General features: G+C 33.5%; 4 protein-coding genes across 4 annotated transcripts; all 4 read right to left on the bottom strand.

Annotated features, from left to right (window-relative positions):
- Window positions 1-20: 20 nt before the first annotated feature.
- On the bottom strand, window positions 21-2804 carry LOC106767680 (LEAF RUST 10 DISEASE-RESISTANCE LOCUS RECEPTOR-LIKE PROTEIN KINASE-like 2.1). The gene is made up of 3 exons (XM_014652619.2): window positions 1883-2804; window positions 1693-1731; window positions 21-1283 (listed from the first exon to the last, which is right to left on the bottom strand). Exons 1-3 carry the CDS (start codon window positions 2619-2621, stop codon window positions 169-171), a joined length of 1893 nt encoding a protein of 630 aa, XP_014508105.1. The 5' UTR covers window positions 2622-2804; the 3' UTR covers window positions 21-168.
- A 3402-nt stretch (window positions 2805-6206) lies between these two features.
- On the bottom strand, window positions 6207-10159 carry LOC106766894 (protein SAR DEFICIENT 1). The gene is made up of 7 exons (XM_014651674.2): window positions 9793-10159; window positions 9645-9720; window positions 8950-9508; window positions 7436-7596; window positions 7047-7241; window positions 6882-6963; window positions 6207-6792 (listed from the first exon to the last, which is right to left on the bottom strand). Exons 1-7 carry the CDS (start codon window positions 9879-9881, stop codon window positions 6578-6580), a joined length of 1377 nt encoding a protein of 458 aa, XP_014507160.1. The 5' UTR covers window positions 9882-10159; the 3' UTR covers window positions 6207-6577.
- A 2195-nt stretch (window positions 10160-12354) lies between these two features.
- Window positions 12355-15423, bottom strand: LOC106767615. Its single transcript, XM_014652539.1, has 2 exons — window positions 14908-15423; window positions 12355-13167 (listed from the first exon to the last, which is right to left on the bottom strand). Exons 1-2 carry the CDS (start codon window positions 15412-15414, stop codon window positions 12526-12528), a joined length of 1149 nt encoding a protein of 382 aa, XP_014508025.1. The 5' UTR covers window positions 15415-15423; the 3' UTR covers window positions 12355-12525.
- A 3323-nt stretch (window positions 15424-18746) lies between these two features.
- Window positions 18747-22058, bottom strand: LOC106768930 (AP-3 complex subunit delta). The gene has a single exon (XM_014654327.2). It carries the CDS (start codon window positions 21896-21898, stop codon window positions 18971-18973), a length of 2928 nt encoding a protein of 975 aa, XP_014509813.1. The 5' UTR covers window positions 21899-22058; the 3' UTR covers window positions 18747-18970.
- Between the last annotated feature and the right edge of the window lie 1089 nt (window positions 22059-23147).

The following is a 23147-nucleotide window of genomic DNA, read 5'->3' as shown; positions in this document are numbered from 1 at the left end:
CATTAACTAATCTTATAATTAACTCAATTAGCAAGTCCGCAGGTAAATTAACTCTTCAAGCTTCTTTATCTCGACTATTTACACAATCATTAACAGTATTGGAAAGTTGATTTTGGAAATGGAAACTTAATTATACAATAGTTCTTGGAAGTTCTGAAAATGTGAGAATCAATCGCTGCTACTAGTGGTGCAAATATCCACTTCAGTTTTCATAGGACTAAATATGAATGGCTCGGGTGGAATTTGCAATTGATCCGTGCTTCCTTCTAACATTTCAACCACCCGACTCATAGCAGGCCTGTCAGAAGGGATTGTCTGTATGCACCACAATCCCACAATAATCATTTTCTTACAAATTTCATTTTCCTCTGGGATCATACCTTCATGCCATGCCAAATTTTTTCCCACCTCAACGTGCTTGTATATCCAATGGGGAAAATATGTCTCACTTGAATGACTTGCTTCAATGCTGATATTTTGCCTTCCTCCAACCATTTCCAAAATCATCATTCCATAACTATAAACATCAGATTTATACGAAACCCCTCCAAAGCTTCTGTTCCACACCTCTGGAGCTATGTACCCAACTGTCCCTCTAGCACCATACATAGATATGATACTTTGTGTGTTTGAGCAGAGCTTGGCCATCCCAAAATCAGAGATTTTAGGACAGAAATTTTTGTCCAAAAGAATGTTGCTTGGTTTTATGTCAAAATGTAATATCCTAGTGTTGCAGCCTCTGTGCAAGTACTCCAATCCTTTGGCTATTCCTTCAGCAATGTGGTGTAGCCTTTGCCAACTCAAAGGTGGGTCAGTTTCCAAATTCTTGTTGTGAATATACTTTTCAAGTGATCCATTGGGCATAAAATCGTATATAATAGCCTTCTTCTTGCCTTCAAGACAGAAACCAAGGAGATTAACGATATTTACATGGGATGTTCTACTGATGCTTATAACCTCGTTGATAAATTCTTCCCCGTTTCCCTTGGAAGCATTCAGTAGCTTCACAGCCACGGGAGATTTGTTGCATAGATTTCCCTTATAAACTTGACCATAACCACCTTGTCCCAGTTTGGACTCAAAATAATTGGTCATTTTCTTGATATCTGAATATGAGTACCTTTTTATGGGAAGTGGCCCATTATTTCTGATGAAAGCCTCAATGTCTCGATCAATCTTTCTCGCCTGCCGAATGTCTGACAAAATTGGTGACAATTTTCTTCCAAAAATGTAAATTACGACGCATGTCAGCAGTGCACCAGTTCCTCCAGCTACAATAAAACCTGCAAGCAAAAGTAGAAGGTAATTCAGCTCTTCTAGTCCTTGAAATGAAGGTTCTGAAATTTCGATACATTCACAATGTGAGGAACGTATCAAGTATGTCATGGTTTAGTTTAACTTCTAAATTCGGTGACATAAATGATGACAGACCACATAAATCATTTGCTTTTCAATATAAACCAGAACTAGTAACAACAGATGAGTCATCTTTTCACAACGCAGGTTGTCTTGGTTTGGTACTTTGTTTCTTATATAGTTCATGCCACTTTCACCCCCCCTCTTAGTTACTTTTTAATGTTTCTGCTATCGAAAATTCTATCAAAGAGGTTGTAAAAACAGTTTATACAGTGAGTACACCTTTTTGCGAAACAAGAAAACGACAAGAAATATAATTAAAGACATAAATTATACCTATAATTAATCTTGACAAACCAGAACTGCTTCCCCCTGCTATTAAAACAGAACATGATCAGTTAAATAATAAAACTCATATGCAACCATATCAGTATAACTCAATTGTTTAATATGTGGAAATGGTCGGAACCATGATAGTGCAAAGTATTCTTATTTAGTTTATTACACCATTTGGCAACAAGCATACCATAACACGAAGTGTCTTTTGTACTTCCATCCTTGCAGAAACATAGGACCTTCTTCTCGGGGTTACTGTAGCCGCAGACTCCATCACTAGCCTCGCACTGAAGGCAATACGAAGCAGTGTGCCACTCAAGAACAAACCCTTTATCCATGGCACTCGGAAACTGGCTTATCAAGTCACCGTCACTTGTAATCGCATCCTTCATCACTGTGACCACAATCTTTTCCTCACAGTTCCCGGACCAGTCAAAACCTCTGGCCTCGTTCCCCGACACAAACACAAAAGACTGGTTTGCCCCAGAACGGAGACACTGGATAGAAGGCACACCAGAAGGGTAGTTAGTGCAGTTGTAGTAAAAGCTAAGGTTTAAGTTCAAGGGGGAGTGAGTAAGCGGTAGGTTGCCTAAGGGAACAGCGTGAAGTGCCTTTGGACAAGTTTGGTTGAAAGTGTCAGGATCCAGCAGCTTGAGGCTATGGTTCTCATAGTCTATATTTTGTACCGTATAGTATAATCCTATGTGAGAAAATATTGTGACGCCGCCACTACAGAGAAGGCCAAGTTCATGGTAACCGCAGAGTTGGTCAGTAAGGGAAAGCCAAAAAGGGTAGCTGATGTTAGGTCCAGATGAGCAGCGTTGAGTAAGGCATGTTGGTGAGAATGATGTGTTGTGGATGGCAGAGGTATTGGTGAAGAAGAGAAACAGGGTAGAAACAAAGCAAACAAGTGCAATTTTGATGAACATCAGGACCAATACAGCATAACCTATTCGGTATTGGGAAGAAGAGGGTCTGTTTCAACATATACTTGAGATTAATCAGACTTCCAAAGTCCAGAGCATGAAGGAAATTTCTGAGGAGATAGCAAAGTTGAATTTTCGTTACCCAAACACATCATAACTCGTTTCTGGTCAATGAGAGAAACAGATCATAGTAGCCAAGGAGAATCTGTTTCCCTTTTCTCACCTTCTACTTTTCACATTCATTAATTCTACTTTTCACATTCATACAATCAATGAAATGAAAATGTTTAGTAACCTGCAACTTAATTTTCATATCATTTCTATATTTCTTTTAATTCATATAAAATATAATTAAACTAAAAAAAAAATTATAACAAATATATATATATATATATATATATATATATATATATATATATATATCAAATATATTTTATCTAAATCTTCAATCCATCATGTACACATTAAATATTCTAAATATTCATAAATAATCTAACGATGATATGATAATTTTATCAAACAACAAACCAATTAATACCATTTTAATATATAAATTTTAAATCTAATTCAATTCTATAAAATTAATTTATAAAATATAGCTTTTATTCCCTTGTATATTATATCTATGTCTTATTTTTAGTTAATGTAAAATATAAATATTTCTAAAAAAACAAAATTATAGAACAAAATTCCAAATAACGTGTTGACGAGAGTATCATATTCACTTCTCAGGGTCTTACATGAGTAGGTGAGAAGGAAGAAAATTTGAACAATTATAAGTTCTTATATTTTCGATGAGATTAGATTTGCATTATTGAGCTCCAAATATGTAGGAATTGTTTTTTTATCTGTAATATTATTATTAATTTTTTGGTTTGCTTGTTCACTAAATCTAAACGTGTTTAAAACGAATAAGATAGTCCATTCATTTAAAACGAAAGAAAACTTAATTCAATTGGATAATTTTAGAATATATTCTATACAAGTTTTGGTCCATTCTTTTAATTTTGGAAATATATTCTAAAATATAAAAGTTAAACATTTTTATAGGACAGAGCAAGTTAAACCCTTAATTGGGTAAGCAAGAAAAAAATAAATGGCTCACAAAACACAAAAAACAAGACTGGGTCCAAAATTAGATCCAAAATAAAAACAACGATTTCCATATCTTTCTTTGTATTCCCCTTTCCTCATTTATTTTTCTGTACAATGACATTTGATGTCATTTATAGATTAAGAAATGTCTAAGATTTTTTTAAATACTCACAAAATTTATTTAGCCAGAAATAAATTATACAAAAATGGTAAAATATTGAAGTTTCCAGAGTGAGATAGTACAATCTTTACATGGATTGGATTGACTCATTGTTATTAGTTTAACTAAAAATAATTTATTTAAACACGATTCACTTTTATTTAAATCAAACATTTTGTAACTTCTCTTGATTCATTATATATTAATTATTTAAATGAATGGATTCCCTTAAATATGTTTTATTAAATAATTTCATTTTAAATATTTATCTTATTACAAAGTAGATTTGACTCAACTCATTTATACATAGTATTACAATCAAATTGTTCACTTAGTGAGCAATTTAAATACAAATGTGATAAAAAAATGATAAAGAATTATCGTTACTGGATTACGAAATGATAACTTTCAACTTCAAATTCGTTTAAATTATGATTAAGTGAATCAGTTTGACTTTGACTTCCATTTAAAAAAAAAAAAAATTTATTCTAACGCATCTCAAACTCATAGTGAGCCACATTGTTTCATGGAATTGAACCAACTTTGATATCTAAAATTTTGATTTACATAACGAGGGTCAAAAGGCCTATATTTGAAAATAACTCAAAGGTAAAAATGCCCACAAAAATCACATGGATAAGGATAAACCCATGAACTATTTTTTAAAAATAAAAAAATAATATTTAAAAGTGAAAATGAAAAAATAAAAATATTTACTTAAAAATTTGTGTACATATAAAAAATATTTACTTAATCTAAATCCAAACCTAAAATAGAATGAGAAGGGTTAGTTTAAACATCAGTTAAGTTAGACTAAGTTGGAACCATGTTAAGCTAATTGAGACAAGCCCTTGTTTACATGGTCCTAGGTTAGACTAAGTTAAAGTCAGGTCAATGTGGGTTATGTTTTGATCAAGCTAAAACAAACTGAGTTAAACTCAAGTAGAGTTGGGCTTCACCCAAGTTGTGTTAAGTCGGATTGAGTCCAATTGCAACCAAGTCATATTAGACTAAGACAAGCTCGACTTGTATCAAGACAAGTATTGTGTTGGGCTAAGTATAGGTCTGGGCGAGTCAAGCACGTGTCAATATTGTTGGGTGGGACATAACTTAAGTTAAGTTGAGTTGAAAACGTGTTAAGGTTGTTAGGTTGGACTCAAGTTCAATCAGTTTCAAGCCAAATCGAGTTGACTTATACACGAGTTAAGCCAAGTTGTGTTTGATCCGAGCAGGTTAAGTTGGTTCGAGCGCTCGTTATGCAAATTCGAGTTAGATCCACATTGGGCCAAGTAGAATAAGGCCATGTCAAGTCAAGATGAGATAGATTTGACTCAAGTCAGTCCTATGTTAAAAAATCTTGGATTGGATCCATGTTAGGTTGGGTTAAGCCTAGTCTAAACTGGGTTAGATTGGCCTAATCAAGGCAAGTTGGGTTAGACCAAAGTTAGGAAAGGTCTAGTTGAATTAGTTTCAAGTGATGTAAGGTCAAGATGGATCAAATAGAGTCTAGGTTGGATCCAGTCTAAGTTAAAAAAGGTATACTTGAGTTAAATTTAAGTTATATGAAATCAAATTAGGTTAAGTTTAGGTCAAAATAAGCTTAAACAAGTGCAGTTGGACCTAAACATTGTAATTAAAAAACAAATGATAAAAATTAGTTAAAGATGAATTTATAATTAATATAATATATATATATATATATATATAATTATTATTTAGAATATTATAAGGACTTGTATAATTTTATAAAATATTTAAAAGGTAATTGAAATCTTAAAAAGTAACTAAACTGAATCTAACATTAATTTATTTTATGTGTGAATTTAGAGAGTTGAATTCAACCACTCATTTAACGAACTAATAAAAGAAAATTATTTTAGAAATTTCTGAGTTAATTAAATTTACATACTTGCAAGAACATGTATTTAAATTTGTGTTAGTGTGTTAGCAAAAAAAGGAGAAAAAAAAATCATTCTAGATTTTATATTTTTTACTTTTCTTACAAGTGGCAAAACAAAAAACACTAATGGATAAAATTGATTTTGGAGAGAAATATATCAGAAAAGAAAAAGTTGGGAGAGACAAAGGAAGGTGACAAAAAGGAAATCACATACATTGCTTATTACCTAATACTCTGAGTTTGCAAAGTAAAAGACCATTTGTTTATTATATTTAAAGACTATACATAAACTCAATTAATCAGTGACTAACTAACATGTAACACAATAATAGTTGTTGGTTTTAGGTCACAATGAAAGTGATCTGGTGATGGGTGAAGTCGCATCAGCTATTTATTCATCCAAATCAGCTACCAAATGTATAGAAAGACTTAATTTGGAACAATTTTCCATTGCTGTGATTGGAGAAAAAACACATGAACGTAAAACCAAAGGATCAGATCATTTCTAACCATTCATAAAACGTACATTTTTTTTTTTCTGATTGCTGAAAAGATGGTAAAACATAGCAACACAGGCACATCGAAGGCAGGTTGCATTTTTTGCAGTGTGAGGCCTCATCTTTGCACTTATCCTTGAAATGGACCTGACAATTCACTGCAGCTAACAAAAAAACAGAGAAAAAGAAAGTGAAGCCAATATAAGCCAAGAGAGGCTGAACACTTGTCTCTAAGTCACTAAACCTAATTTGATTCTTCAACTGTTAACTCTTATTTACAGCTGAAAGTCAAGCACTAAAACTTTTCCTAGTTCCACCTTGTGGCACCATCACTGTCAGATTGTGAATCTGAGAAGCTGTAAGGTAAAGCTGGAAGAGCGTTATTCACAAATGATGTTGTGCCAAATGTTGCATTCACACCCCACTCACTGCCCCCAATCTGTGCATTATGTGTTGATGCATAGTACTCGTTCTGATCATATGCTACACCAAGATTGTTTGGAATTTGCTCCATGCTCTCACCTACATAAATTAATGTAACTGAATTTCAGGAACTGCAGAAAAATTCACATATTATACAACACATCGATTAAACAGAACTACTTTTATACCTTGGGTTAACAGAGCCTCGTCAATTTCCTCCAAGTCATTCCATCTAGTATATGCTTCTCTCACCAATTTTTCCATATAGCTCTGCATATGTGCAACCAATTGAAATGAATAATAAGATCAAATGAAAAAAGACCTAGAAAAGTGAGGGAAGAAGTTACTCTTACCTTTGTGAAGTTGCTTAACTCGCTTCCCGGAAAACCTTGGCCATTAATTTCAGCTTTAACCAATTGGCAAATGGAATTGAGAAAGATGGTAAAATTTTGCCCACGGAAGACATAGTATTTCTTCCCCTTCTCACAAGTCTTTGCATGCTTGATTGTCACATCCCACATTCTCTCTGACATCCCAGCGCCCAAAATCTGCTTCCAATAAATACAAATTATTATTTACCACATCACAGACAAAATCACAAACACTTAAAGTACGACAAAAGAACTTGTCGGTTTTTATAACCCTTTCTTCTTTAAAATTAGTATGATTTTTTTATCCTGTTTTTGCGTTTTCGTGCTTTTTAATTACTCAACACAAGGAATTGAGAAATGAAAATATGTACCTTTCTGAGCCTCTGGCCATCAACAACAGACAACTTGAGAAAGTCTTGCACACTGTTTATTCCCTCTCTGGACAGTTTTTTGTGGAAAGCTCCGTCTTTTCCGATCTTCTCTAGGCGCCACACTTCGTCATTCAGCATGGGTGGGTGATGTTTCTTGTACACTTCAAATCAATCAAAAAATACACATTCAGTATGGGACAACAACAGAATTATCATCACACCAATAATAAACCTAAGTTCTGTACCAAATTTTATGTCACAATCCAAAATAAATAAATAAATCAATGCATCAGAATTCTTTTAAAGGTCCACTTGATACGTGTTTTTTGACTGTGGTTTTGAAACCAGTGACCTGAGACTGTCAGATTGGCAAAACCGGAGTAGAAGTTGGTATGAATGATGTGTCAATGTATTATTAGTTTCTTACATTGGTGGGACCATGGTTGATGATGTCTAAGCAAAACCCTCACGATTACTTGTATGTTTGACCATCAATCACTTTCGAGACATCACAGATAAAGAAAGATGAAAACAAAAAAAATTAAAAGGATCAGTATTGCACTATTGCTTGCTGTAAAGGGTGAAAATGAAATGCCCTATATTGTAGGAGCTGTGGCCAATGTACTTTTCTATTGCTGTAAAGTACGATGTGGATACTAATTAATAAATTCCAAGTCACAATCTCTAAACAATTTTAATAAATGATCATGGCTTTACCTTCACACCAAGGTTCTAAATTCTAATGCAGTTTTTGACTATTTCAATCTTACACACATTTGAACAATTCTTTTCACAGAAAATCCATAACCTGAAAATTCTTATGCTTAAACAAGTGAGAAATTTTCACTGTTTTTGTTTAATTATATATCCAAACGCATCATAATTTTATCAAGGTGAAAACTGTGACCATAGTTGCTATCTTTTTTATTTATCCTCACCAACCATTCTTTTTTGTCTTCCAATTCTTCCAGATTCTCATAACAGGATTTGGAAGATCAGATTCAAAAAGCAATAATTGGACCAATTGGTAATATTATATTAAGTGTATATTCTGCAATGATTTACTGACGCAACTATATTAGACTAAATAGGTTGACTGAAGATACTTTTTCTTAGCAGACACAACCTTTGAAATAACTAGTTGTTCCATATCCACAGAAGAAATTATATATTTTAAGAGTGAGTTTGTGCCAGAATGTTAAAAGACATGCGAGATGAAAAGAGGAGGAAAAGAAATTCATGGTAAGATTGATATAAGAGAAAATGAAACAAAAGAACACTATAATTATATATCCTAAGCTAGTTTAGTTTAATGAGACATAAGTAACAGTTTGAGAAAAAACTATATATAGCAGTTAACAAGCATATATAACACAGTAGTTGTATGTTCTAAAACTGTCATGCTTGCTTGCAGATAGGTAAAAAAAACAAGATAAAACAAATGGCAGCCGTGAATAAATACAAACTATTTGGTATTGACAAAATTAAAAGTAAGGAAAAGAGAAAATACTCACATTCACCACGGTGATCCCTGACGATAAATGGTTCGGTCATGCCTTCACGAATTCCAACAGTTTGATTAGTCCCAGGAACAACTCGAACAGCAACTCTGAACTTTCTGCTTCTTATCCAACTGGAATTATCAGTGAATTCAATGTCTTCAATTGGTGCAATTCCATCTCTCATGGTCAGATTCAATTCTCCAGTGAGCAGCGGCCTCTTTCCCGTTCTCTCCTTCACTATGCGGTTGTTGAGTTCCTCACTCGTCCACGACTCGTTGTTATCACTGTTGGAAGGAAAATCTCCATCGAGCACCACGATTTCTAGCTTGATGGGGTGGGGGAGACTCGTGCGAACCGTCTGACCACCGCTTTTGTCAACAAGAACAACACGGAGGGGGTTCCCATCTGTATCAACTATTCTGCTTCCTGTGAATATAGTTGGCATTAGCTTCTTCTCGAACATGAGTTCGTAGCTCGTCGGTTGCTCCAATGCTTGGATCCTCAACGAAGGAGACCTGGTTATCGAACGCGGCACACAATGCCCCATCACTCGCTCCATCTCTTCGTTCACCTGGCAAAAATTAATGGAAGCCTGTTATGTATCACATGAACTAACGAAGAAAAACTTTCTAATCAGAGAATTCCGTGGTTGCAATGGTATGTTTGACTTTTTATGCCATAGGGTATATATATTGATGATCACTTACCACTCTCCTAAGCAAGGGTTCCAAGCCTGAGAAAAGGTTCTGCAAGTTCTTGACCATGACGACTTCTCCTATTACCCTGTTAAGAAGATTGGTTTAGTCGAATGGTAAGAAGTTTTACAACACAGAAAGTTGGTTAGACGGAACATACGAAGCAAAAGAAGGTCTTGAAGTAGGTCTCATCCGTTTATCACCATTGTTATCTTGATCAGAATCATCCAAAAACCGTTTGGCGGCCATTGTTTTTTGTTTTTTTTCTTGTGTTTGAAGAGATCTTGAGGGGCCAGGGAATGAGAGGTTGGTGTAACTGAGGTTGTTCCACAATTCGAAGGTTGGTTACAGTGAGGAGAAGGAGAAGAAGATTTGCATGTTATACGAGAAAAATGAAAGTGTGTGAAGTGTGGAATTGGGGAAGTTAAATTTATATTAGTACACAGAAAAGGAAAAAAGGGCGAAAGAAGGTTCTTGGAATGTCGGAGGAAGCATCGAAGCAATTAGGATGTTATAACCGAGAAAGCCTATCATATGATGTAAAGACTTGGACGTCAACAGCTCCAAAGTCAACCGTCCAAATCCTTATTATATATGCTTCTCTCTTCCGCGGCCACAAATACATACCAAACCCGAACCCGACGTAGGACCCAGAAACTTTCCAAGCCACGCTTGCTGTAGATTTTGGGGCACAAACCATCAATTCAACGTCCATTTCCTTCAACAATTCTTGCTTTTCCTTTCACAAAAAGCCTTCAACCAATTATATCAATAAATATCTGTGATTGTTTCAACAGACAGACATAAAATTTGGCCATTCCTGTAAGAATAATAATATTATAAAATATTTTTACATTAATTTGACACACAGGATACAAGATAAAATAGTCTAAAAAAAATTATAAAATTTTGTAATTTTTTAAAAAAGAAGAGGATAAAAACTAAATAAGAGTAATGTGAAATGAATATAAAAAATTTAGGTTTAATTTTTGAACAATAAATATAAAATCTTAATCATTATAATTGTAGATATATATTATATGAAAAATCTTATACTTACTTACAATATCTGAAAACTGATTTACATATGAAAGCTAGAAGATTAATACGGACAGTGAAAATACCATTAAATTTTATTATTTGTACCTGAATAGAGTCGTAAACTATTTTATAGTGATAGTGTATAGAAACGGAAATCTAAGGTATATCATATATGATTGTTTAATGAGTAATGTAGTGAATTTGATGTAACATATAGGATTGTACTCGTAAGATTTTGTCGTGGTGTAACAGTTTGGTCAAATTACGCGCTTCTCGGAAGGATCGAAGCCTTCATGTTCACCCAAACGGCCAAGCTGACTTGTAATAACTTGCGTATAGCACAAAACGATGATACTATGAGGGGTTTTTTTTTTTTTTAATATCTTAAACATTGTTTTCAAAGTCCAAGTGTTAGAATAGAACTACAAATTCAAGGTGACTCACTTTGCTTGTCAGCACCAAATCATTAATACCGCGATTTAATTGAACAAATTATGTAATTAGTAGAAAGAATTAAACACTTTTAAACTATATTGAAAATATTATTAATACTAGTAGATGATACTAAAAAAATCCAGAATAAAATCTGGGGTTACCACTCTGTTTTTGTTTTTTATGAAACAGTGTGTTGAGAAATTTGACGTGTAAACTTTGGTAGATGCTAACAAACATATCACTAACACAAGTATTTATGTATGAATTGTTTGTACTCGGTTAAGAAGAAGGGCCCACCTGGTTGAATTATAAGACATATAGAAAAGGAAAAGAGCATGAGCAGTGTCCCAAATGGAACAAAAAGGGCAAAAGGAAGTGACATTGTCGTTAGTCCAATTATGATGTTGCACTTCCACATCAACAATTTCACCAATGCGAAGTTTATAAGCTCCTTCCTAATTCCACACACATGTTAATTTTCGCTAAGTTTATTTCTTTAAATTTTAAAATAAAGATGAGTTTAATTATAAATAGATCAGTTTTTACACATTATGCCATTTCTTATTTCATATATAAGAAATTTTCTATCATTTAATAATAATAATAATTTTGAAAATATAATGTCAATTATTTTAAATTCTATTTATTTTAGTTCTTTGTATCCGTACTTCTTAAAACTAGGGTGAAAAATCAACGTTTTCCTTGTTTTACACATAAAGGAAACTGACGTGAAACTATGGCGAGGTTTCTCCGTAATGCTACGCTACAACGCAGTACTTTGCAAATACTTTTCTCTGTTGTTGTTTGGTCCACAGGACACGAACAATTATTTAAGTCACTGTCACTGATCCAACTTTTTCTCTTAAATCATACAACATTTTTGCACATCTTTTCCAAGAGAATATGCTACGGTGACCACTGTTCATTATTTTTTTATCCAAACATAGAGAACAAACAAGAAAAATGATATTTTTACACTAATTTTTGACACTGCGTACGTGTTAAAACGTGGTTGGATAATTTCAAATTTAAAAAAACTGAGATAAAGACATATTTGAAAGAAAAAACCAAAGTCTTTTTTTTTAATTTGAAATCGTCCAATCACATTTTGACATATGTACAGTGTCAAAATAATGTCAAAAAATTGATGTCAGAATATCATTTTCCAGCAAATAAATAACAAAAAAAAAACTAATGCCCAAAAAATTAATAAACTGAACTGCAGTGTTTATGTGCATAAACTGAATTTAAACTCTGATATGTATATATTTATGTTTATAAATACACCCATTTTCATGAGAAACATGCTATGAAATGAACTGTTTATAGTATACAATGGATTCTTTTGTTTAAATACTTGAATAATAGTACTGAAATTAATCTCTGGGGAGCAAAAACGAGCATGAGAAAAGAGAAATCAGTTGAAGTGCATTATCTTTGGAGCAAACCTGAGCAATCTATCTAAAGCCTGTGGAAGGAACTTTCTTGCAAAGAGGTGGCAAATATTGGTGGTGTTCCCATTGTAATGACATGTTGTTCCATGCCTTAGTCTCTTGAGAAAATCAATGGTTACATTCCTTCTCATAAACCTAGCTGGATGGGGTCCGCCCTGAGACCAATCAACCCATGTCAAAGTTCTGTCAGAGTTCCTCTGCGAAAACTTGATGCTGACAAAAGTTGGCAAGTAGTGCTCATCTCCATAACATCCATTCCTGCAATGTTTGTTGAACAGGGGAAAGTACAGTTGGTCAGACACTATTTCAGTTGCAAGGGGACGGTCTATTTGGAACCATTGGGACCCTTTTCTCCACTGAGAAAGCCGAACCAGTGGCCTCATTCTGGGACTGTACCTGCCTCTCCCCACTGGACCTGGGAGATCATAGGATTCTACGAAGGTTTTGGTCGAGTTTATGAGGTAGTTATAAATGGTTGAGAAGTTGAACAGAGGAATGCATGATTCTGATAGAAGAACAAAACGTTGGTTGGAGAAATCGAGCAGAGCATTGGCTAGCAGACGCCTCTCTGCTCCTACAATGTTGAAATCACCCCATCTTACTTCCTGCATCATCTTAACAATAACCCTCTTCAAATTTTACAAATTCTGATCTCTTTGAAATTTATTTAGTTTCTGAATAAACTAGGACAAAATGAATGGCACATAATTAAAATAATCATAAATAAGTTAAAGAAAGAAAAAAAAATATAAAGATGGTTTCAAATAAGAAAAATTATTATTTCATACTTCTAAATTTTTTACATTTATTTTACACTTCCTTTTAATTTAAAAAAATATATAAAAATTTACATTTTTATAATATTTTAGGTTTGTATTGTATATAAAATGAATGTAAAAATATATCGTGATACCATTATTATTTTCGTCTAACTAAATTGCTTGGACTCTCCTAAAAATTAGTCAACCTTAAAATAAATTGTAAATTGTTTAAAATTAAGTTAAGAAATAATCACCAAAAGACTGTGTGTAAATGGGTCAATGATTTTCCTGGGGTTCTGTATAAAGAATGAGGTTGAGCTTGCGTCCAATAATATAGTGCTTTATCTATCTGCACCCCATTATTACTAAGAATATGAAAAGACTAAAATATCCTTTTATATGAACTGCAAAAGGAGTCGAATAAAAGAAAAGTATTCAGCTTTGTTGAACTTGGGAAGCAAACCAACAAGAACAAGGACAAAACTTCAAACTCCTAATTATCTCATTTTGTCATTAAATAAATGTTCTTATATTATTTTCTATTTTATTCTTCAAAATTAAAAATTATTAAAAGTTTAAAGGGAATAATACCAGTCATAAAAAATGGGAATTCCCAAAAAAGAAAAACATTTGACTAATTGACCAATAACTGCACTGGGAATATGGAAAAAAATTTCTCGTTCCAAAGCGATGACTTGAAAATTAGCTGGTATTTCTGGTGCTGACCATGAATGACTTCTAAAATAAGGTATTCCATAAATCTCATAATAATGCATTCATCTATAATTGCTGGAAATTTCAAATACTAAGGACTATTTAGGTTCATACAGACAGGCATTACCCGAGTTAGAATTTTTAGGTCCAACAAAATTTAATAGTTTTTTAATATATCATACAATAATAATAATTGTAAGTTGATTCTTGATAAGAACTTCACTTCAGAAGTAGCTATCTGCCAATAATATACATCAACTATGTCTAGTGAAGAGAATAACCCTGTATTTTTTTTTTTTTTTTATAATATATATGTATATATATTTTAAAATATTAATTTTGTTGGTAAGTACTGGGAGAAGAAACTGTAGTTGGAAACAAAGTAAAAATCACATCAAATATTTGTAATTTCTTTTGTCTGGAAGACTTCAAAACAGAGAAACGAACACATGCTAATGAGTATACCGTTAAATAAGGAGTTTATTTAGGCGCACCTCATGTTTGACATAAAATGAAAAACTGTTTCTTTGCTCTGTCTCATTAAAGCCGTGGAATACCAAAAGGTTGCTGCCATTGGAAAATACAGAGTAAATCCAAAAACAGGGGAAATGATATTGGTTTTGTGACAGTCTATTATAAATTTTGTCATTTCAGTACTATCATATCGTACCCAATAGTCTCAAATTGTCTAAAATTAATACATTTAATAAACATTTATAAAAAAGAAAAACTTTATGCTGATTTGCTTATGACATGAAAAACTGGAATTTTGGATTTTTCAGAGTGAAAAGAAAAGACAGAACAGAACAGAACAGAGTTAATTGAAAAGTGGTTGATTTGATTAACTGGGAAGAATTCGGACACACTGACCTTGCTTGGGATTCTGCGGCCATGAAAGACAGAAGTTTGAGGCAGTGTTTGATTGAAAGAAGGATGGGAATGGACGTAGATAGAATAGAAGCCTTCATTTCCTTTGAAGAATCTCTCCCAGAGTGGACCCAAAAAGACTGGCCCTTTAGTAAGAAACATAAATGCGACCTTTGGGACGTGTTTGTAGGGCAGTTCCTTAATCCTAGGAACCATGGAAGCTCTCCACAGCAACTCTTCCTCTGTCATGTCATGCATAACCTTTGTTGACTCGTTTGGAGTGAAGATGGTGACTTTTGAAGCATTGTGCAAAGTTGAGATTGAAGCAGGCAGAGATTGAAGGGATTGAAAGTTTGGGGAAAAGCTTTTGAGAGAGAAAGTGATGATGGTGATTCCGATGAGCAAACCAGAGGCAAATGCAAGAACATGAGAGAAGAATTTGAACATGTGTGATTGAGCACTGAAGAAATTGACAGCAGCAAGAGAACGTTCTTGCTGCTTAGCCTTCATGATGGTGTTCTTTAGAAACCACAAAATAAGTTTTCTAGACAAACTTAAATTCATCACAGAGTCCTCTCTGTTCTCAATTTGACCTCAGCTGGTCAATATTCCTTTACAAAATCCTCACCCATTTTCTTTTATTTATTTTACCTTGCTGATTAAATAATAATTTTTTGTTGTCAACTGAAAAAGTAAAAATGGAAAAAAAATTATGAACATCTTATTTTCTTTCATCTATAGAAATTGAACACATTAAAGAGATTACAACAACTGAATTCATCAACAAAAAAGAGAATGGATTAATTAAAAAATTAATAATTTTTTATATAACCTAAAACATTAATTTTAATATTTACCCTTTCTGTCAAAATTTTAAATATAAAAAGAATTGAAGAAAAATATTTTAACAATATACTCTTTAACGTCTTTTCTTTTATACTATATTATATATTATATATACAGATATTGAAAATATAAAACATGTTTTAAAAAAGGAGAAGGAGATAGAAACATATTGAATTAGACATTATAACAGAGAAAAAATATTACTCTGTTGAAAAGTAGTTAGAAAAATAACATAAAAAATAGTTTTTAATTACACAATTAATCAATGATGTCAAGTGATATTATGAAAAAAATTTCTAAGAAATATAAAATGTTTTTTTTCTTTTTCATTTTAAGAATATACAACTATATTAATAATAAATATTGTTTTCATGACTTGAATATTTAAACCGATAAAATACATATTTTTTTTATTCAAGCTAATTGATAAGGCATTAAGTAATCTTGAAAAAACATTCTAACTTTTACATAAAATAAAAATTTCAATGGTGTCCTTAACACTATAATCATTGCTACTAAACTATTATCTCAAAGTCTAAATCAAAACCATATTGTATATTATTTAAATTTAAAATCAACAGTGTTATATATTTATTAATATCTGTTCTTGCAAAAGTTGAAGACTGATTAAGCTAGAAATATATTACATGTTGTCTTGATATAGAAGTACATTTATAGATTAAAAATAGCTATTATTCACTTTATTGTATGTATCCAACTTCGTCCTTTTTCACATAATTATATGTTTGGTTTTATCTGTTAGGGCCCTCATTAAGAATGGTTCCTTTTCATGTTCTTATGTCTGTAATATTTATTACACTAAAGATAGCCGCTCAACAAAAATAATTATATAATTAATTAATTTTTGTAGGATTTGTACTGTGCAACCCATAGCCTTGGCAACCAACAACATATTTCAGCATTTACTTAAAATAATTGCAATTGGAACAACAAGTATACATTTATACATAAAAGATTACCAAATAAATTAGATATAACTGCACTTCCATTTAAAATTAGATATTAATTTATAACCAGTAATAATAATTAATTAAAATCTTGATATTTAATATGAGAGATTAATTTAGACTTTAGTTCACACAAGTCAATAATAAATTTTTATTTACGATAAAAACTATTTTAAATATTAATAATTTTTAGATTATAAGATAACAGTTAACTTAGTTTGATTAATTAATTTGATTTTTAAAATTGATTGCTGTTTAATAATTTTCTTGCTCTCTAACTTGTAATAAAAATTCTAAAAGTATTAGAAATATTAAATAATAAATAATTATAATGATGTTGAACTCAATAATAGAAATACAAAGTAACAATGGAATAAGTTTTTGAATTTAAATATAAATTCCTTATACTTATTAATAACATTATTATACACATTTTAGCTTATGTGCATTATATTTAATATTATTGTATTAAATTAATATATTAAAAGTTATTAAAGTACAAATACAAATTAATTTAATTTACTGATATTAAATAAACCAATATGAATGTTATTATAATATATCTAATATTTTTTATGCATTAATATTTAATAATGGTATCATACATTAATCGATGTATATTAGTTTTTAATTTGTTTTCATTAGTTTATTAGAATTTCATATTTAATATTGTTAGTACATAATAAATAAGTAAATTTAAATCAAGGTAGGCATAGTATAAATAACTCATTAACTAGTAGTAAATGAGGTGTAATAAATTATAGATAGTTTTACATATGAAATTAGTAATTAGGCATAGCAGGGTTAAGCATAAACTCCAAGAGTGGCCTAAATCTGAGTACTTGGAATATCAGACATACCTGTTAAATGGAAATGTGATTGTTTAGAAGGAAAGAAGAAAGCAGTAGTAATTTCCAGGTAGTGGCGAATGGATTTTACAGCCTGGACTTAACAGCTTGTCAATTCTATCCAAAAATTGGCATAACTACGTAGAAATCACATCCACGATTTTTTCAGTTCAAGATTAGGATGTTGTTTTCTTGAAGGTGTAGCGAACTGCAAGAACTGAGCAAAATAGCCAGAGGTTTATTACTCAAAACATTGAATTAGAAGATACCAGGTTTCCTAGGTCGGGTCATTGTTGTCTTTCCTTTTAGAAATTAACCAGACATACCTGTTAAATGGAAATGAACTTGAGCCCCGTACAATAATAATATATATGATTACATGAAAGCTAAATAAAATGAAAGAAATCAACTGTGAGAATTGCTTCATCCATAATTTTCCAACTAAATCCACTATCTTTCTCATGTCTCCTCTTCTCTTTTTGTATTTAAGGAAGCTTTAATTTCCACGTAAGATTTCTGTACTTGTTTTATGTGCAAAATATGAGTAGGGTCCTAGCATATCATAAATAACCAAAAAAACGATAAACAATCAAACTACAACCACAGGCTCAATCATTTCCAGTACTACCACCACAGAAAGAATAAAAAAACACCCAGCGGAAAATAATTAAAATATCAAGATGATCTCCTATAATAGAAATCAATAAAATCGTAGGATTCCATGATTAAAACCTACATAAGTAGTTTGCAAAACCATGAGATTGAGAAGATAAGGAAAACCAAATCCACAGGAGAAAATGAGACGCAGGCAGCTCAAATTAGGGAGGCAACAATTAAGAAAGCAGGGGTATTCGAATTCCTCTGTTTTTTATGGAATTTTGAACACTTGAGAAGTTCCTTTTCTTTTGGATTGCTAAATGCCCAGAGTGCTTTTCATAGAAAGGATTTTAAATGCTCTTCAAGTTAACATTTCTCCCTTAAAATACCTTATCCAAACACAGCATGAACGTTTCTAAACTAGCATTTTGATCTTAATATTACAAAATAGTAAATTGAATCACTTGTCCACCAGTTCTCAAGCAGTTTATGCTGAGAGAAGAATTTCCACAAGCTATGTTATAATTTTGTGGCAAAAGATTCAGCAATAATTACTTCATGTATCTAGAAATGGGCTGCCAAACAACATCCAACTTGAATATTTACTTCTTGAACATGCTCATTCTGTGACATGTATGGCAAAAAACATGATGACAAGGAATATAGTATTAAGAAATCATAACAAATGACCAAAACAAAAAGTAAAATCTACAGAACTAACTCAAGAACTCTGCACAAAGAATACAATATGTAAACAGCCTCAGTCAATAAAGACAGGTGATGAGAAATCAAACCAATCCTTAAATCCTACAAAAGAAAATCAGGAATGACTGGAGTTTGGGAAGCCACACTTAAGGGTGACTTCGCTCTGTGATGAGTTTTTCTCCTACCATGGCGGTGGCCACTCTTTTTCTTTCCCTCCTGATCATGCTCTTCACCCTCAACAATCTTTTCTTTTCCTCTGTGTTTTCTCTCTTTACTATGACCATGATTTTTGCTACTAGAATTTGCACTTTCAGGGTCAGGCTTTTCTGAATCAACTGCATTTTCCTTCATTTCAGATCGACCATTCGTGCTTAGTTTCTTTTTCTCTTTCTGCTTCCTTGATGACTTATTAGAAGGGTAACTTCGAGACACACTTGGTCCACTTTCACTTCCTAGAAGAACATCTTGTATGGCACCAGAAAGAGAATCGTCCCTAGGCTCTGGCCTTTTGACTGAAATAGGTGCCAGATCTCCATCATCCAATTTCACTACTACCGGCCTGGGCTTTGTTTGGTTTGTCCTTTTCTTCATAAGAAGTGATTGCTCTGTCAGCTTGACTAGTTCGGCAGCTTCACCATTTATATTACTGTTTGACTTCGGATCATTTGCACGAGGATACTCGTCTGGAACAATCTCACTCTTCTCCGAAGGAAGATAATATAACCCATGTCTCTTACGATGTTCAATCAAGGATGTGGATTCATTCAAAGGCCCTAACTCTTCATTTTGCAGAAGATTAGATGAAGAAGCATCGGAAATAGGGGTACCGTGAGGGCCCCCTGTGGCAAACGAACTCGATAAAGATAGTTCGGTATCACCACATATTGCTTGTAATTCATCAAGATTTTCTTTAAGAACTAGTCCTTCCGGCACAGCAACTCTGCCCTGTGCACTTACTGAGATTGGACCAAGTTCCGTAGTAAAAGCATCACGCATCAAATTGATAATAGTTGAAACTCGAGTGTCTTTCTTTTCTACGGTGTCCGCACTCTGGACTGAATTATCAATTATTTCTTCTTTAATCAACTGAACAAGGGAAAGTATGTTTTGTGCTCTCTCCAGCACTTCAACATCCTGGTTTGTTATTAGCGGGCCAAAAATTAATTCAATTCTATTCAATAAGCTTACAATAGATTCGTGCATGAAATTCTTCCTTCCCACTCCAGTAGATGTAAATGTTTTACCATGAGTAGCAACTCTATCTATACCATTTTCAACAGAGAGATCTTCAGAAGAGTCAGCTGTATTCCTTGGGTTAAAACCAACATCCTGTTCATAATTTGAACCTCCACAAGTTGCCAATTTCGTAGCCTCAGTGTCATTTTTTGCACTAAACAACTCTGATTGTCCCCCTTCCAAATTACCAGAATATAAAGATCCAGAACCATCATTTTGCAAAAGGTAGCAGTCGAGACAAAAAATTAAAATTTTAAGAACAGAATTAATATAAACTGCTCTAATGGATGATGGCAAGAGACTGGTACGAGGCTGTAGGAGTGCATCCATGAGTTCAACGGGATTGCTTGCAAACTCAACATACTCTCCAGCAACCCAAGCAGCAGCACACAATATCCTATGCAAGTGCACATTACCCAGTAATGCCGGGTCAATCAAAAGATCACGCCCCACTCGAACGAGCTCCATTCTAGCATCCTTAACTCTCATGCCAATGTCAACAAGCTGTGTTTCAATCTCTTCCCCCTTTTGGCAATTAGGAATCGTGGCCATTTCTCCAAGAAGAGACACGTACCAATCAAAGTCAACAACAATCTCATACAAATTTCTAGAACATGTCCTCAAAATGGAATCCAATATCTCGTTGCAAAATCCAGGGTCAGATTTCAACGCATAATTAAGCAACACCCTGGAGATATCTGCAACATGGCTCTCAGATACCATGGCCATCAACAATCGCAGAGACTCAATCTTGATATTCAAATCATCATCACTCAACGACTTTACCACCGCTTCCTTATTCTCCAAGACCGCCCACAAGTGCTTGGGTACAGCAACCGAAAGTGCTTGTAGCCCAAGATACCTAAGATTGGGATCCTGATCAACCACCAACTCCCTAACCTTCTCAACCGCGAGCTTAACAGCTGACTCATAATCACTCAAGCTAGTGAGCACAGTCCTAACACACTCAAACACCAAGGACTTGGCCCCAGACCTCCTCATGTGATCACAAACCGGCTCAACAATCCTTTTCCCTAATCTATGCTCCAAGGGAGCCAACTTAGCAAACACCTTGAGCACCTTGATCAAAACCCAATTGTTCTTAGAATCAACCAAAATCCTATAAAACTCCGGCGCCAAGGGAAGATATGACCTAGGATCCTTGGCAGCCAGCTCGCAGAAAACTCCAATCACGGCGGTCACAACCAGAGGATCGGAACTCTCGAGATTCTCAACCAAGCGCTTGAAGCAAACCCTAACGGCGTCGGGGTACTTATCGAAAACCCTCAAAACGACGGCGATGGCCTTCTTCCTGACGAAAACCTTAGTGGTGGAGAGCAATTTGAAAACCTCGGGCGTCAAATCGCGAGCGAGGTCGAGAGTGGCAATTCGGGACAACAAATTGAGAGCGAGGCTTACCTCGAATTCGTTGGTGGAGGAGAGGTCCTTGCGGAGCTGGTTGGTGATGAGTAGGAGCACCGGCGTGTCGTCGTTAAAGGATTGAGAAGCGGCGTGGTAACCGATCCTCTTGTGGGCGAACTTGGAGGAGGACATGACCTCGACGACGTGGAAGGACGCCCAGGACATGTCGACGCCGTGCACGGCAGAGAGGTAAGAGAGCTTCTGGAGCGCAGTGGATTTGGTTTGCTGGTCGGTAGATTTGATCTCCCGGCGGATCTCCTCCGTGGCCTTGGAGATGAAGGTAGTTTCGCCGATGAGTTGGAGGCGCATGGATTTGATCATATCCTCCAGCGAGCGTTGGAAGAGGTTCTCCATGATCGAAGAACCCGCCATTGGGGATTCCACTGTTACTGCGTCCAACAGAATCAATAATTCGATTCAACCGAGTACAAACCGATCTTGCTGCCGGAGGAAGGAGAGGGCTCCGAATGGGCTCAACTCTTAGGCCCAAAGCTAAACCATAGAGGCCCATATCAAAATCTGCCGAGACCTGGAAACTTGGCATAAAACACTTTTATAAAGGTTTTTCTTCATGCACTCTCATCATTACTATTTGCACTCAAATAAAAACTAAAATATGTGGGGGTTGCAGAAAGAAGTATACGGAAGTGCCGGAAGAAATGGTCGAAACTCAAAGGTTTTAAGATGTTATGTAAACACAGTCGTTTTGTTCTTTTTTAATTTCTTTATTGATGTAAAGTGGAAAGATGAAGTAACTTATTGAAGAAATGATTCGACCCCGTTAGGTTTGGCTGATAAGATATGTAAGCACTTGTGTTTGTTTTTTCTCACTTTCTAACTTTTTTTCACCAATGAAATGTCAATATATTAAAAGCATGACACACTACAATGGATATTTCAGTCCTCCCAACTTGATAACACCTACTTTACTTGGTGAAACAAAAAAGGGTGTGTGTGGCCACACTTTAGCTCACACAAGTGAGGTTAAATCACATACTAGCTATAGTATCCAACACTCATAAAATAAAACACCTTTTCATATATTTTTGCCATTCAATAAATAAGATTAATTTATGAAAGATACACTTTCTCTAAAGTTACCTTTCCTTTCCTTTCATATTATTTCAATTGCATAACTCTAAGCTTTTTATTTGAAGTTTTTGATAAAATATATTCAGTATCGACTAAAAAAATAATAAAACTAATTTATAATATATAAACATATATAAATTTATTATAGTTATGAGTAGAGATTATTGTAAAATATATTAGAGTTAAATTTGTTTTTAATTTTATAATTTTCAGTAAAAATTAGAATTAAATTTTTTTTTAATTTTTAATTAGTTTAATTCTTTGTCTTTATAACACCATGAATTTAGTCTTCTTTAAATAACTATTTTTAGTTGAAAATTCGAACACATTTTTTAATTAACATTATAAAATAGTGTCAAACGCAAGAAACGACAAAATTCATGTCCCTCGTTGATATTAATTATAAAAATATAAGTTTAAATTGAAACAACATAATCATTACCATTCCACTTGTGAACTCCAAAACATACACCTTATTTTGGATATTCCTAGAATAACAAATATTTTAATACTTTATCTGAATAACTCA

Source organism: Vigna radiata, chromosome 7 (genome assembly GCF_000741045.1).
Source record: "Vigna radiata var. radiata cultivar VC1973A chromosome 7, Vradiata_ver6, whole genome shotgun sequence".
NCBI lineage: Eukaryota > Viridiplantae > Streptophyta > Magnoliopsida > Fabales > Fabaceae > Vigna > Vigna radiata.
The sequence above is the reverse complement of the archived record's forward strand: the minus strand, read 5'-3'. Positions and strand labels throughout refer to the sequence as shown.